The 16145-nt window shown below is 38.0% G+C and overlaps 1 protein-coding gene across 1 annotated transcript; it reads right to left on the bottom strand.

The window, feature by feature from the left end:
- Window positions 1-10272: 10272 nt before the first annotated feature.
- LOC132872560 (uncharacterized) lies at window positions 10273-13747 on the bottom strand. The gene is made up of 6 exons (XM_060907458.1): window positions 13689-13747; window positions 12956-13303; window positions 12835-12876; window positions 12620-12733; window positions 12329-12351; window positions 10273-10996 (listed from the first exon to the last, which is right to left on the bottom strand). The coding sequence occupies exons 1-6, from the start codon at window positions 13729-13731 to the stop codon at window positions 10859-10861; spliced, it is 708 nt and encodes a 235-aa protein (XP_060763441.1). The 5' UTR covers window positions 13732-13747; the 3' UTR covers window positions 10273-10858.
- Window positions 13748-16145: the final 2398 nt, after the last annotated feature.

Below are 16145 nucleotides of genomic sequence, written 5' to 3'. Positions count from 1 at the left end.
TGTTTGTATTCCTCCTTTTTTTGTGGAAGCCTTTGTAAATGTTACTCTACTGTAAATATTACTTTATTGTAAATATTACTCTACTATCCTGTATTTTGTAAAAACTATAGAGCCCAGGAGTAATAGGGTTATACCCGGAACAAATTAGTAACAAGCTGAAAATTTCAGAATATGTTCAGAATACCTTTAGGAATAACATACTAAAAGTCCCCGGAAATCCCCCTTGTGCTCTCTGAGAAATTCAAGATGGCATCCAAAACGGCCGCCAAATGGAGATCTACCCATATCTCAGGCCCAAAACAAAATATTAATGCAATTAAAAGGTCAGAATATATGTTTTGTAGGGTAGGAGAGTAAATTCCAACATGTGCGTATTAATTACATTGTGTATTAACATTATATAATAATGTACACATTATTATAACAGTATTTGTGTATAGTGTGTGGATCCATTGGTTACTCGTTCACTCCGTATCATCCTATTCTGTTCACAAAACAACAAACACAATTACTAGGGGTTGGAGCACTTATTTTCATTAATATTAATTAAAGTAAATTGGTGGTGTAAAATGAAAAATGGCATGTTAAAAGGTCATGCTGAGTTTAGTCATTTTTTGTCCGAACACACTGGCATTGCTAGTAGTAAAGACTGGCGCTAGAAACTCAAAGATTAATTTTTTTTTCCACCCTTAAACAAGCTTGAATAAATTCCCTACTTCATTGATGGTACAACAAAGGTCCAAGCATTACAACTGAGGCACTGAGAAGTGTTTAAGTCTACTCATTGTTTATAAGCAAGAGCTTTTATTGAGGCAGAACTTTTTGTCATGAAAGTCGCCGGAATGTTGAAGAAGTGTACTGAAACAGCTTGCCATTGTAGTTTTAGAAGATAGAGTTCTCAAATTTAATTTCCCTTTAATATTTTATCAAAGCTTAAAGATGCACTAAATATTAAGGAAATTGATGTCTAATTGTTGTTTTACATTATGTTCATGTATGTAGGAGCCTACTAAGCTAATCTGTCAATCATGTCAACCATCAAATTCCATGTAATTTCCACATTAATGACCTTGTAATCTTGGTGAATTTGCATTGCTTGTATGAGAGAACATATAATTTAACATTTTAATTGCATTTATATTATGTTTTATCCCTGAGATATTGAAAAATCTCCAATCGGCGGCCATTTTGGACACCATCTTGAATTTCTCAGAGAGCACAAGGTGGATTCCCAGGGACTTTTAGTATTTTATTCCTAAGGGTATTCTGAACATATTCTGAAAAATTCAGCTTGTTACTAATTTGTTCTGGGTTGGACTCAATTTTGAGCTAATGCTCTTGGGCTAATAAAAAGAATTGAGATTCTAACAATTGGCGCTGAACACTTAAAGGGGAACTGAAGTCATTTTTTAAAACCTTGCTTTATTTCTCAATAGATAGACAGATAACTTCAACACAATGTCAGAATTTTGTTTAATTGATTATGAGACTCTTGAAAAAACTGTACAAAATATCAGTTCCTCAACATCTGAATTGGACATTCTGCCCACCAACTTTAAGTCTGTTCTACATCTTATAATTACAGATGTGCTTCAAATCATAAATACATCCCTAGAGACTGGCATTGTTCCTGTGTCCTTGAAAAAAGCCGTTGTAAAGCCCCTACTTAAAAAGAATAATCTGGATGCTTCAGTATTAAATAACTACAGGCCAATATCAAATCTACCATTCATCGGGAAAATCCTTGAAAAAATTGTCTTCAATCAATTAACTGCCTTCTTGATATCAAACAGCTGTTTAGATAACTTTCAATCAGGATTTCATGCCAATCATAGCACTGAAACAGCGCTGATTAAAGTTATAAATGACATACGTCTTAATACTGATGCAGGCAAAACATCGGTCCTGGTATTACTGGACCTCAGTGCAGCTTTTGATACTGTTGATCACAACATACTGCTATATCGACTTGAACACTGGGTTGGGTTGACTGGTAAAGTTATCAATTGGTTAAAATCATACTTAGAAGCTTCTTTGTTACCATGGGAAATTGTACTTCAATGTCAATGTCCTTGACCTGTGGTGTCCCCCAGGGGTCGATTCTTGGACCATTACTATTCAACCTTTATATGCTCCCACTTGGGCAAATTATCAAGAACAATTTAATTTTATATCACTGCTATGCAGATGATACCCAAATTTATTTTACTCTATCACCTAATGATTATGCCCCTCTTGAATGTCTCTACCAGTGTATCGATCAAATCAACAACTGGATGTCACAAAATTTTCTTCAGCTGAACACAGATAAAACAGAAGTAATTCTATTTGGAAAAAAAGATGAAAGACTCAGGATTACCACTATTCTACGCAGGTGTATTTGTGTTTCTGCAGCTCCTCAGCTGGGACTTTCAGAATGCTCCTCTTCTGAAAGCTTCCAACCTGGTTGGGTAACGTCTCATTGAGCTCCACGTCCTCTCCGTCCTTCTGCCAGGTGATATTCAGGGCTTTGGGGAAGAAACCTGTAGCGAGACACACCACCTCTGGAGAAGGAGAGTGTTTGTGGAAGACTGACGCCTAGGGACGAACTGCAGAGACACAAAGGGGATTAAAACAAAAGAAATAGTTAAAAATCTTGGTGTTTTCATTGACAGCGAGCTAAACTTTGACAGGCACATGAAAGCCATCACTAAAACGGAATTTTATCACCTAAAAAACATTTCCAAACTAAGAGGACTTATGTCAAAAAATGATCTGGAAAAACTTATACATGCCTTCATCTCTAGTAGGGTTGATTACTGCAATGGCCTTTTCACAGGCCTGCCAAAAAAAAAAACGTCAAACGACTTCAGCTGGTTCAAAATGCAGCGGCGAGGGTTCTCACATGAACAAAAAGAACAGAGCACATTACTCCAATTCTAAGGTCCCTTCACTGGCTTCCAGTAAGCTACAGAATTGACTTTAAAGCATTGCTGCTGGTGTACAAATCTCTAAATGGTACAGGGCCCAATTACCTCTCTATGTTGCAGCGGCCTAACCCAATCAGATCTACCAGATCGCAACAGAAAAATTTACTATTAAAACCTGTTGTTAAAACAAAGTGTGGTGAAGCAGCTTTTAGCTCCTATGCAGTACAGCTATGGAACCAACTGCCAGAGGACATCAAAAATGCTCCTGCTGTTGGCAGCTTCAAATCTAGACTAAAGACCAAGCTGTTCTCAGATGCTTTCTGCTAAATTATTAATATTGCCATCTCTACATGTTTTAAACTCTTTACTTTTACAGTCTCTCCATGTTTTAAATTTTACTTAACTTTTATTCTATTTTATTCTGCTGTTTTTTTTAAATTGAACTTCTCATTTTATTTTATTTCTACTATTGTTTAATTCTTATTAATTTTCTTCCCCATTTATTTTATGTAATTTTTTCTATTGTTTACTGTTTTGCTTTTACTTCTGTAAAGCACACTGAACTGCCACTGTGTATGAAATGCGCTATATAAATAAACTTGCCTTGCCTTTCTCAATTAACACAGTGTTCGAAATATCCGTCTGCAGTCTGCATTTTGCAGAATGATTTTCAAGATTGCAGAAGAAAAATTAAACAACCTGCAGTTTTGCAGAATGAAAAAATCAGGCTCGGGATTCAATGGTTCTCAATTTAGCAAACTAGCGGCACTGTAAATAAACTGAAACCTGCGCTGCACGAACCCGACGGCATTTTCCAGGGCCCTGTACTACGAAGCGGGTTTTCTGGCTTACCAGGGTAACTTCGAGGGTAACTTGATCACGTGCAGCGTAACTTCCCGATTAACCCATACTACGAAAGTTGGCTATGTTCAAACCGAGGTATGCGGCCATGGCAACTTACGCTGCATCTCAAACCTGCTCATCTCAGGTTATGTTCTTGGTTAACCCGAGGTTTCCGATTAACCACACCCTTTTTAAACACCACCTCTCCACCGATATTTCCTCTAGAGACAATGCCAGCGTACCTGGATGACCCGTGCGATATCGGAGCGCAGATTAGAGCTGGGATTTATGGCTCTTTGATGGGATCTGCATCTTTGTGATCCGTTCTTTGAAAAGAGCTGTTCAAAAGACTGGCTCATTTGGCTCTTTTTAAATATTTATTCAGTTTTAAGAAGACAGCGTCTAAAGAAGCCAGATCCCTCTGCTTAGACAGTGACATCAATATTTCTGGACATACCTTTTATATAAAGCAACCTAGACTTACATTATTGTAACCCCTAAACGCTCATAAATAACCATTAAAAAACAATGAGGGCTTCAATGAATGTCCATGCAGAACGGCTTTTCTGTAAAAAAAAAAAAAAAGAACCCACTCAAGAACATAGTTACCAAGAACGCAAGAATATTTTACAGAAAAACACTTGTTTTACAAAAATACAAAATAGATACAACTACAATAAATATAACACAAGAACTAGTTATCACACAAGAACATTTTAATAGAAAAAAACAAACTTTCTATATTAAAAATATTGAAATTATAACAAAGATAGATACAACTAAACAGTCAGATAAATAGATAAAGTTATAACAAGAACACAAGATTATTTTAATAGGAAAAAACAAACTATTAATGCAAAAAATATATTAGAAAAATAGATACAACTAGACAAACAGATAAATAAATAAATAAAAAAATACACAAAAATAGAACAAACAAAATGACGATAGAATAAATTAAATGAACGTCCGTGCAAAGTAGTTTTCCCACAATATTATCATTAATATCACACAACAACATTATAAACTATATACAAAACAATTTGAACTATTAGGCAAACAGATAAAACTTGAATAAATAAAAGGCAAATTAATGCTTGCTTGCACGCGCACACACACCCCATTATGAATGATGTTTTTATATTTCATTTTCACCTGTTGCCAGGTGCGTTTGGCACTGCTGTTGCCTCTGAAATGTTCACAGGACACACACCAACTTAGTCAAAGGGACTGAACAGTCAGTCATCCTAATTCATGTGACTGTGCACATATCAGCTTAAGTAGGCTACTCCATGAATTTACCATACCAAATTTTATTCAGGATTTTTCGGACATTAAACAAGCTATATATGACTGGGGCCACGTCGAAGGACCATTTTCTGTGACTTGTGATTGATCATGAAGCTTTCTCTCATCCTATACTTCTGTTCTGGAACATGTAGAAGGGAGAATGGACTTGCGCATTTACCCGATCGGCAATTCGTTGCCAACATGCTTGCCGCTCCTTATTGGCAGCCGCTGTGTTAGATTTTGCTCTTAATGTTGTTTTGAACTCCTCGTAGCTTTGCATTATGACCGCGCATTCTTCCTCCGTGAAGTGCGGCGACCGTGCCATTGTGAACAGTGGGGATTTGCGCTGATAACCTCCCCTTTAACGTGAACGCGCATTAACCCTGATTAGGTTAAACCAGGTTCAACAAATCAACTTCATAACTGGCGTCGTAGTACCGTTTAACCCCAAACAAGATAACCAGGTTTTGTCAACCCCGGTTTAGCGGGGGAACCCTGGGTTACTTCTGGGTAGGTTGACCTCCGTTCGTAGTACAGGGCCCAGGTCAAAGTTGAGCAATATTTGTGTAATGGGAGGACCTGACAACTACCTCGGCAGTGTTCGGCAGTTTCCGCTATGCGTCTCCCAGAATTCAATGCGGCACAACAAACATGGCTCCCAAGAAGAGGATTGTTTCTTCGGGGCATGAGTCCGGCAAAAACGCCAAGAAAACAAGGACGATTTTGTCGTATCTCTGCAAAACCAGCAGCCAGCGTGACTCCAACAGCGACAGATCGCGCGTCCGCGAGGGGGACAAAAATGAAGACGGTCGCTGTTATAGTTGGATTGCTGTGGCGGGTACATCGCAGTCAAGTGAGGCCGACAGAGAAAATCGCGATCATGGTGACCCAGAAATAGAGGGAACTTTCCGCGAAGATCATGGGCACATGATCATGGTCAGTTGGGTTTTATTCCTTAATGGCATCAATTCTTTGCATCATCGTAAGATGTAACAGAGTGTAGAATTGAAACCTTGCTTTCAATATAAAACTACAAGTTGCAGATGCAAACACTGTGAATGAAGTACATTTTGGGTAACAATCTATTGTTCGAGCGAGAAACTTAATCTTGACAAAATGTAACATGACGTGTAACATGAGAATGAATGTTTTGTTTCTTGAACAGTTGTGTTCTATTTTTTATTGTGGTGATACCTTTATTAGTATGTTGTGTGGAAGGATAATGTGTGGGTGTGAGAACTAGTACATTTATGAATTAGTTGGTAGACTTCAAGTTGTAGTAGCCCGTAGTGTCAGGGCGAGGGGGATGAAAGACCTGTGGCGGTATCATGGAATGATAACTTTTTGCTGCAGAGAAGGATCTGTAAAGACTGAAATTAAAAATAGTGAGAGAAAAAGAATTACAATAATGCTACGAGTTGTAAAGCTAGATATGATGTAAATATAGGCATTATTAAGTTGAGAAGGGTATAGTATGGAGGCTTGTGTATTTGCAGAAAATATTTCCAAATTGCAGAACAAAATTTTGACATCCTGCAATATTGCAGAATACTGGAAAAAAGTATTTCGACCACTGTAACGTGTTCAATTACGTTTTCGGTTTTAGTAACCTTATATCTTGACTCGTATTGGCAACTAATTGCAATTAAATATTATACTTATTGGTCTATTTGGCTTTTAGCCGTGTTGAATTTAGTTCGTTTGGTCCACGGCAGGCATCGCTTATCCGCGGGATCTTCACAAGACTTGTGCGAGACTTCGAAATGTGACGTGTCAGCCAGGTGTCTGCCGCCATTTTGAAAACTGTTTTCCAAACGTAATATTGCAACAAGTTTAAATGACTATTACTGCCTACTTTTTTCAAACTTTCCTGATTGCTATCAAAACAAACAAAACTTACGGCTTAATTACATCAGCATTTGAAAGAGAGCACGCGCGTCTTTTGACAACATTGGCAGATGTTGCTCTGTGTCCGAAATCACTCCCTACTCACTATATAGGGCACTATATGGTGAGGACACCATTTTGTAGTGAGACTTATTTACACCGTATATAGCGCACTCAAAGTATCCCACAGTGCATCATGAAAAGTAGTGTACAACCGATGGTCACTAACCAAAGCAATATATCCCATCATGCATTGCAGTCGCGCTGAAAGAAAAATCAAAATTCTCAGATTTGATTTAATAAAAGGCAGCGGCAAAAAAAGTATTCAGCCTTGATTTAAAAAAAAAACTGAAGTATGCAGGTATTTTGTATTTGTTAATGTGGGAAATGTGCTCCAGTACAATATGTATTTTTCACAAAAATACACGCATGTGTTTAGAAGAAGAAGCCTTTATTCATCACATGCACACTTCAAGCACAGTGAAATTCATCCTCTGCATTTAACCCATCTGAAGCAGTGAACACACACACCCAGAGCAGTGGGCAGCCACACCAGAGCACCCGGGGAGCAGTCACGGGTTCGGTACCTTGCTCAAGGGCACCTCAGCCCAAGGCCGCCCCACGTCAACCTAACTGCATGTCTTTGGATTGCGGGGGAAACCGGAGCAAACCCACGCAGACACGGGGAGAACATGCAAACTCCGCACAGAAAGGCCCCCACCGGCCACTGGGTTTGAACCCAGAACCTTCTTGCTGTGAGGCACCCCTGGTAAAGATTTGTTTAAAAAAAAAAAAAAAAAAGGTTACAAAAAAAATCCACCTTTTGGCGAAGTTGCTTCATCTCACACTGAAAAAAATTAGAAAAATCCAACCTTTTTGACTAAAATTTATTCAGAGAAAAACAATTCCCTCGTCAAGAAATAATTATTTTCAATAAAAGCACATGCCACTATTATTGGCACCCCTGCATTTAATACTCTCTACAACCTCCTTTGCCTGTAAAACAGCACTGAGTCTTGCCAATAACATTTTATAAGGTTGGAAATACAGAACGGGGCATCTGAGACCATTCCTCTTTACACAATCTCTCCAGATCATCCAGAGTCCTTGGCCCTCTCTCGTGCTCTCTCCTCTTCAGCACCGCCCACAGGTTTTTACTGGGGTTCAGCTCAGGGGACTGAAATGTTCATGGCAGAAGCTTGATTCTGTGTTCAGTGAACAGTTTTTTTCATTGTCCTGCTGGAAGATCCAGTGACGACCCAGTTTTAGTTTCCTGACAGAGGAGCCAGATTCTGATTTAAAATGTCCTGCTATTTCATGGAGTCCATGATGCCATGTTCAAGGTTTCCAGGCCTTTGGAGGAAAAACAGACCCAAAACATCACAGAACCTCCACCATATTTTACAGTTGGGATTGGTTTCTTTTCATTAGAGCTATCCTTCTTTTTACACCAAACTCACCTTGAGTGTTTATTGCCAAAAAGCTCCAGTTTTGTTCTGTCAGACTAGAGAACACGGTTCCAGTCAAAGTTGTAGTTGCGTTTCCAAAACTTCAGGTGCTTATGTTTGCGGTTAACTGACAGAAAAGGCTTTTTTTTTCTGGCAAATCTTCCAAATAATCTGTTGGCATGGAGGTGGAGTCTGATGGTGGTTTTGGAGACTTGGAAACCCCAAGATTTTACTTTTTTCTTGTAATTCATCAACAGTGATCCTTGGTGATTTTTATTTATTTTTGCCTCTCTTTGCCCTCCTCACTGTACGTGGGGCAAAATAAACTTGGGTTCTCTTCCAGGCAAGTTTGTAGCAGTTCCAGTTGGTGTCCACTTTTTTTTATTTTTGCTTGAGCAGTAGAAAGGGACATTTTCAGGTGAGGAGATATTTAAAAAAAACATTCTCTGACTTATGAAGGTCAACACACTTCTTCATTTGGTTTGTGTGTTCTCTTCTCTTTCCCATGTTGATGGATGACTAAGGGAATTTGGCCTCTGTGTCACCTCATATTTGTTCCCTATTAATCAGGAAGTCATGGATTACAGCTTGAAAGTTCCTGCACACTCCAATCAACTTGAACATGTACAGTTTAAATGGGAAACATACTTCAGTTACATTGTTTGCTGTCTTTTCCAGGGGTGCCAATAATAGTGGCCAACAGTGCCAATTTGTTGAAAATAATTATTTCTTGAAGTATGTTCTTTTCTTAATACATTTTTTGATTAGAGGTTGGAGTTTTCTCATTTTTTTCAGTGTGAGATGAAGTGACTTCACCAAAAGGTGGATTTTTTCTAACCATTTTTACTAATCTTTACAAGGGGTGCCAATAATTGTGGAGGGTCCTGTATAAGCCGATGTACGATGTTTCCTATGTTTTTGTTTGTTTATTTGTTTTTGGGTTAAATTGTTTCAAAAGAAAGACAGAAATCATCTGACCCCCAGCACTGTGAAACAAATTCTATTCATTAGTAAAAATCAATAAGCTTTTTGAGTCCAGTCCCACAAGCACATTGTTTCCTACTTCTCATTAAGCACCACTGGAGCTGCAGTAACACCATTATTATGATCTATCATCTTGCTCAATTCCTTCATATGACACAACTTTGAAATATAGAAAATATACTAATTCTATATACTAAAATATATTGTATATACAGTATTTGAATTTCTAAGTTCTATTCAGATGTGTAGAATATATTTATAAATGAATCTTTCTTTAACACTGGATTGATGAACTGCTGTCCACCAGCCTCTGGACTGTCTGTGTGATTGGATGATTGATCGTTTGACCAGCAGGTGGCTCTAGTGAGCAAGTGAAGCCTCGAGAAATGAACCGATTCTCAACACAACTGGCTGGAAAACTTCAGTGTTTCATGAAGATTTATCTGATCATCACTAACTATAAGATTGTGTTTGGAGTCGCGGATAACTGCAGTGGAAACTGTAAAGCTAACGATCCTCATCACAAACAAGGAGTTCTCAAAATGCGGTGTCTCGGGTTGCAGTCACGTGATGACAGTCCAGTATCTGTGTGCGCATGCGCGCGTCCAACAGTGGAGGAGGCGGGGTCTGACTGGTCTGGGGTTATTTTTGGACTTCATTCCTGCGCGCGCTCAAACCTGCCTGCACGCTCGCGCAAACTGACACAGCGCTACAAACGTGCCACAAAACCAGCCAATCACAAACTTGGAGAAAGTCATTCTGATTGGCTGCTTCTTATCCAATCACATAGCTACAGCCGTAATGGCGGTCGGCGTTGAGAGATATTACACATAGAAAAGATATAGCGACAGCCAAGTTTGGTGTAATTTATTTTTTATTTATTTTTAAACTTTTTTTTTTTAATGGTGTATGGTGCCAAGTTAGCTTTGCGTGCTAACCCAAACAGGTTGACAGGCGAGGTAGCTGCAGACATCCCAACTATCCCGGAAGTTCGAGAGAGAGCGCGCATCCTGATTGGTCTGTCTTGCTAAATCAACCAATCAGTGTTGTGTGTGGGCGGGCTTTAGGTCTTCTCTCCCGGACCGAGACTCCATCAGTTCAGTGTCTCCAGGAGCGTCATGGCGGAGTCACTGTTCACTGAGGAGGCGACTGTATTACTTTATGGGGCACAGCGTTTACACACAACATCAGCATTAGTGACTGATACAAAGAGCAGGTTTTATTGCCAGAGCCTCGACAAATCTGTTATTTTCTTAGAAACAAGTCCAAAATAAAGGAATGTATCTATTTGCACCTGAATTTATTATTACACTGGATGATAAACTGAGAGACTTAATACAAGGTCTATAGTAAAAAGAAATGTGCAGAATCCTGAAGCTCTTGCAGTTTTACAATCCCATATTCTGTAACTGTGAGATTATAAAAGGTCAAATCCCTTCAACCTCAGAGCATCAGAAACATGTTTCATATTTAGTAAACAGTAACTGATATATAACATTATGTACACACATTACTCTGTCTGACAGAAGAATAGAGAACATGTGGATCCACATTTTCATCACGTCTCTCGCTCCTCTTGGTTTTCTTCTTTGAGAACTGTAGCGCAGCGTAACGCAACGAGTCCGAGTCCGGATCCTGCAGAGACACAGAGGACACACACGAGATGATCAGATATAAATAATAAATCAGGTGAACCTCACATATTTCCTCGAGATGTGTCGAGATCATAAAACCCTCATGGTGGAGAAACTTGAGAGCCTCATTCTCTGAGAACCTTGAGGATTTTCTCCTCGACTTTAGCATGTGCTTTCATTGTTCCTGAGAATAAACCTGATGGAGCAAAACACCTGAAGATCAAACTATTCAGATTAAAATGCTCTACTCATGAAGGCTGGCTAGAAACAGGCCTTTGCACAGTGGTGGAAATCAAAACCAAGGAAAATAATCAAAGTTATGTTTATTGTTATTACTATTAATATTTATTATTAATATTATATTGGTTGTTCTTTATATTTATCATTTTATTACTACAGTTATAATTATTAGCCTGTGTATCTCCTGTGGATTTAATCCAAACCTCAGTAAGTAAAAAAACACATAAATAACATGTTGCCTATAAATAATATCAGCTCGGGCCGAATGTTCTGTCAGTGAACTTTTCAAGAATAAAATATTTGTGATTTATAAAGAGAGATGTAAAAATATACTTGTATTTAAATAATGAGTCTAATATTTGAACGGTTGGATTATAAATCATTAAATATATGCACTGAGGAGTTTCTGGAAATTTAATTTTAGAAGTAAAATGTTTGAGAAACTTGATTTTAAAGAATAAACACTTTCATGAAGCATGATCTGATTCTATTATTGACAAAATATCACTAAGTTCTATTTAACTATATATTTTCTGATGATTTTTACTGTTTGCTTTCAGCTGCACTCAAACATTTTGATTTAAAACAAAAATGTTTCTAAAATATACTCAGATGGTAAAAATGAAATGTGACGTGTCCTGCAACAAGAGAACAGTGAAATATTTTGAGCCTCTCAGTTTCCAGGTCTGAGTTGAAGACAGCAGCGTCGGGTTCAAGCAGAAACGACAAGAACAAGAGGAGCAGACTGCCTCGGCTACAGAAACCACACATTACAAGCTCAGAGCTCAAACTCAATCTGCTCAGAAGTTATCAAAGAGATACAGTTTTAAATCATTATTTAATCTTCAGTAAAACACCTTTGTCTTTTATTTATATATATATATATATATATATATATATATATATATATATATATATATATATATAAAGAAAATAAGAAACATAAAATACTTTTACTGAGAGGATAAAAAATTTCCACCAGCTCAAAAAAACCAACCAAACAAACGTGTTGATTTCTGTTTCAGTTTAAATCAGGGTTAATAAATCAGATCAGTGTATTGATTAGTTTTAATGATTGTAGTGTCACATTTACCTCGTTATCTTCTGCTCCAGCACCTAAAGCAACACAAAGCAAAGATTATTATTATTATTATTATTAGTAGTAAATTAGCCAGCACTTATGTGTCCGGCTACATTACGATCCCAGCAAGCATGTTGTTGGGATGTTGCTTCGAGTTTGAGACTTCTCCTACAATTTATACTCCTTCGCTTAGTCACTCCTCTGTATCAGTCCACCAAAGACTTTCCTCATGATGGTTTCATAATAATAATAATAATAATAAGTATTATTATTATTATTATTATTATTGGAGTAATATTTTACCTCTGTGTGTTTCTCTGTGCTTCAGTATGATGAAGATCAGGACACTGAGAAGAATCACAATCACTGCACCGAACACCACAGTCAGTAGGAAGAACACAGAAGAAGGGACTGAACCTTGGAGAAAAACATTACAGAAAACATTTAGATCCTGAAACCTGCATCATATTTTAATTGAAAAATGTACAGAAGCCTTTTGGAGAACAAAAACAACAAACCTTTCGCTCTGTCCGGGTTCTCAGAAAGTGTTTTATTTCTGTCTGAAAAATGAAACATTATGTTTACAACTTCAACCATCTGAATCAACTTTTACTGCAATGATTTACTTTATAAATTTACCTTTCACTTGTAAAAAGGTCGAGTTTCTAAAGTTCACTTGGTTCAGATCTATGAAGCTGCAGTAATACAGTCCCGTATCAGAGACATTTACTGCGGTGATGGTGAGAGACGTGTTCTTGCCGTGAACAGACATCACTATTCGCTCAATTTCATTATAGAAGTAACAGTTTTGTGATGGAGCTGATGTCCTAAACTTTTTGCACCCAAGAAGAAGTGGAACCGAAGCACTTGTGTGTTTAAACCAGACAATGTAACCTGTATCACTCAGCTCATGTTGGCACCAAACAGTGGCGTTATCTCCAGCTTCCACCTCCACAGTTAAAGAGCACAGAGTCTCTGAGAGCAAACCTGCAACCCAGAAAACACACAACCTCATTCACACATTACACACAACTTTAATACAGTCAGGATAGATGAGCTTTTATCAGTGTTTCTAACTGGAGCTGATCATCTGAGTTTCATTTTTAATTGAATAAATTTAAAAAGTCTATAAATTCTCAGGAACAAAATCACAAATCACAAAACTGGATATAAAAAAAATTTCCCCCCTGAATAATTACATTTTTTCAGTTACAGAACAATGTAACGAATACAAATATAATTATAATTTACAGTGTGAGATTCTATTGTCAGAGCTATAATGTGCTGGACTGTATGAAGTTCTTCTCGTTTCTACAAAATTTCAACTTTTTTTTTCATTTAGTGAAGCATTAATGAGATTATTAACACTCACCCATGACACAGAGGGACACATGCAGAATTTCAAACTTAATCATTGTTGAACTATAAGACGAGAGACAGAGGAAACGGTCTGTGGGGCCAAACTAATGCAGGGTTTATTTATGTGTGTGGGTGGAGTGTGTATTTTTACAGCTTACTGCTCTGTGGTCACTAAAAAGGCCCAAAGGGGGGGGGGGGGGAGGGGGGGGGGGGGAATCTAAAACCAGATGTCTTTATTATGATGTACAGGTTAGTTTGGATTTATTTTCATGGCTGAACATATTTGAAGAAAAGTCCTAGTTTGAGTCCACGAGTATATTTTGATATGATAACATTTGTAAGTTCATTAGGTGCCAATGAATCTCTATTCCAGCTCAGAATAATGAATTGGTTTACAGTGCTGTGCTCACTCTGATGGATTATCGGGGAAAAGCCTTTATGCTCATTGTTTATAGCAGTACCTTACAGTGACCTCTTTCATTTAATTCAACAAGCTAAATTAATGAATTATACAATTTAATACGTCTAATTCAGTTAATCAGGAGCATCTGAATGTGATGTGTGTCAAAATGCAGCCAAACCATTTTTATGTTAATAAATACAGTACATTAGTCTCACTTTTTAATCCAGATTTTCACCTGTTTATATAATTATCAGTAAAATTAATTGCTCTGTGGATGATGTACAGTAATTAAACCTCAAACATCATTTTTGCAAGATGATCATGCTCATAATCTTTCAGGGTGGGTGTTTAATTTAGTGAATAGTGGAAAAAAGATGGGTGGCACAGTGGTGTAGTGGTCAGCACTGCCTCACAGCAAGAAGGTTCTGGGTTTGAACCTCACAGCTGATGGGGGCCTTTCTGTGTGGAGTTTGCATGTTCTCATCGTATCTGCATGGTTTCTTCTAGGGATGCTGTGACAGGCTGAGCAAGCTCGTAGCATAGATGAAGCATGTTCAAGATAGATGCAGACAGCCTCATGAGAGGCGAGCAACTGACAGGCCACTTGGCCTCCAGGCATCAGGATGAGTGAGTGAAAAAAAACGGTGTGAGAAAGAAGCAGCTGGTGGTCAGAATGATAAAATGCAGGTGAGAGAGTCAGAAGTCTTTGCAGTTCAAATGCAAAAGTCATGCATGCAGATGTGCAGAGTGTCAGTTCTGTGGTTGGAAAATGTTCAAACTGTGAAAAGGGCAGTTGCTGCATGTGTTTGAGCCTCGTGGTTTAAGAGATGGCTGGCCTTCTTTGTGCAACTCTGCCTACAAGACAGTTAAAACTTGACTTATAAAAATGTACAAAATTGTTTTATCAATTCAGTTGAAGAATTAATTAAAAAAAAATCTGTTAATGCCCTTATAATGTGTGTATGGTGGGAAAATATTCAGAGCCCATTAACTTTTTGCACTTTATTTTGTTATAGCTTTAATTTAAAATATACCAGTTTTTTTTCATTAATCTACACACAATAACCAATAATGACAGAGCAAAAAGATGTTTTAGACCTTTTTGCAAATTCATTACAAATCAAACACTGAAACCTCTGATTTAGATAAGTGCAGTATTCAGATCCACTCCAACTTCTCAGGATAATCAGATAACGAAAGCATACGGTGGTGTAGTGGTAAGTACAGTCGCCTTACAGCAAGAAGGTTCTGGGTTCGGGCCCAGTGCCTGGTGGAGGCCTTTCTGTATGGAGTTTGTATGTTCTCCCCGTGTCTGCATGAGTTTCCTCCGGGAGTTTCTCCCACAGTCCAAGGACATGCTGTTAGGTTAACTGGCTTCTCTTAATTGTCTATAGGTGTAAATGGTTGCTTTCCCAAGCCCAGAAATGGGAGGGTTGTGGCAGGAAGGGAATCCAGCGTAAAACTATGATCTAATTAATATGATCCTTATGATCCACATGGCAGCGACCCCACACACATAAGTGGGACAAGCTGGAAGAAGTGAGAGAGAGAGAAAGAGAGAGCAGGGGTATTCAATTAAAATTCAGAGAGGTCCAGTTAGAGAAACTTTCTTCAAGCAAAGTCCAGAACATCATACGTAATGATTCAGTGCCATATATTTTGAAGGAGCCTCGTAGTTGTATCAACGTCTGTATGGAGTCAACAACTGGTTGTCAAATAAAATAAAGTACAATTCAATAGTAATTCAACAATGTTTATTATTAATTTTCACAATGAAATGGAGGGTACCTTCATAATAAAATAATACAATAAATGTTCTTTTCTCATTTCAAGTAAAATAAGGTTTGCATTGAAAGATAAAATAAAGAGCTTTTGAAAAAGGCATTTTAAAATCTCATCTCATCTCATTATCTCTAGCCGCTTTATCCTTCTACAGGGTCGCAGGCAAGCTGGAGCCTATCCCAGCTGACTACGGGCGAAAGGCGGGGTACACCCTGGACAAGTCGCCAGGTCATCACAGGGCTGACACATAGACACAGACAACCATTCACACTCACATTCACACCT

The sequence above is a fragment of the Neoarius graeffei genome, chromosome 24 (genome assembly GCF_027579695.1).
Source record: "Neoarius graeffei isolate fNeoGra1 chromosome 24, fNeoGra1.pri, whole genome shotgun sequence".
NCBI lineage: Eukaryota > Metazoa > Chordata > Actinopteri > Siluriformes > Ariidae > Neoarius > Neoarius graeffei.
This window is presented reverse-complemented; position numbering and strand designations above follow the sequence as displayed.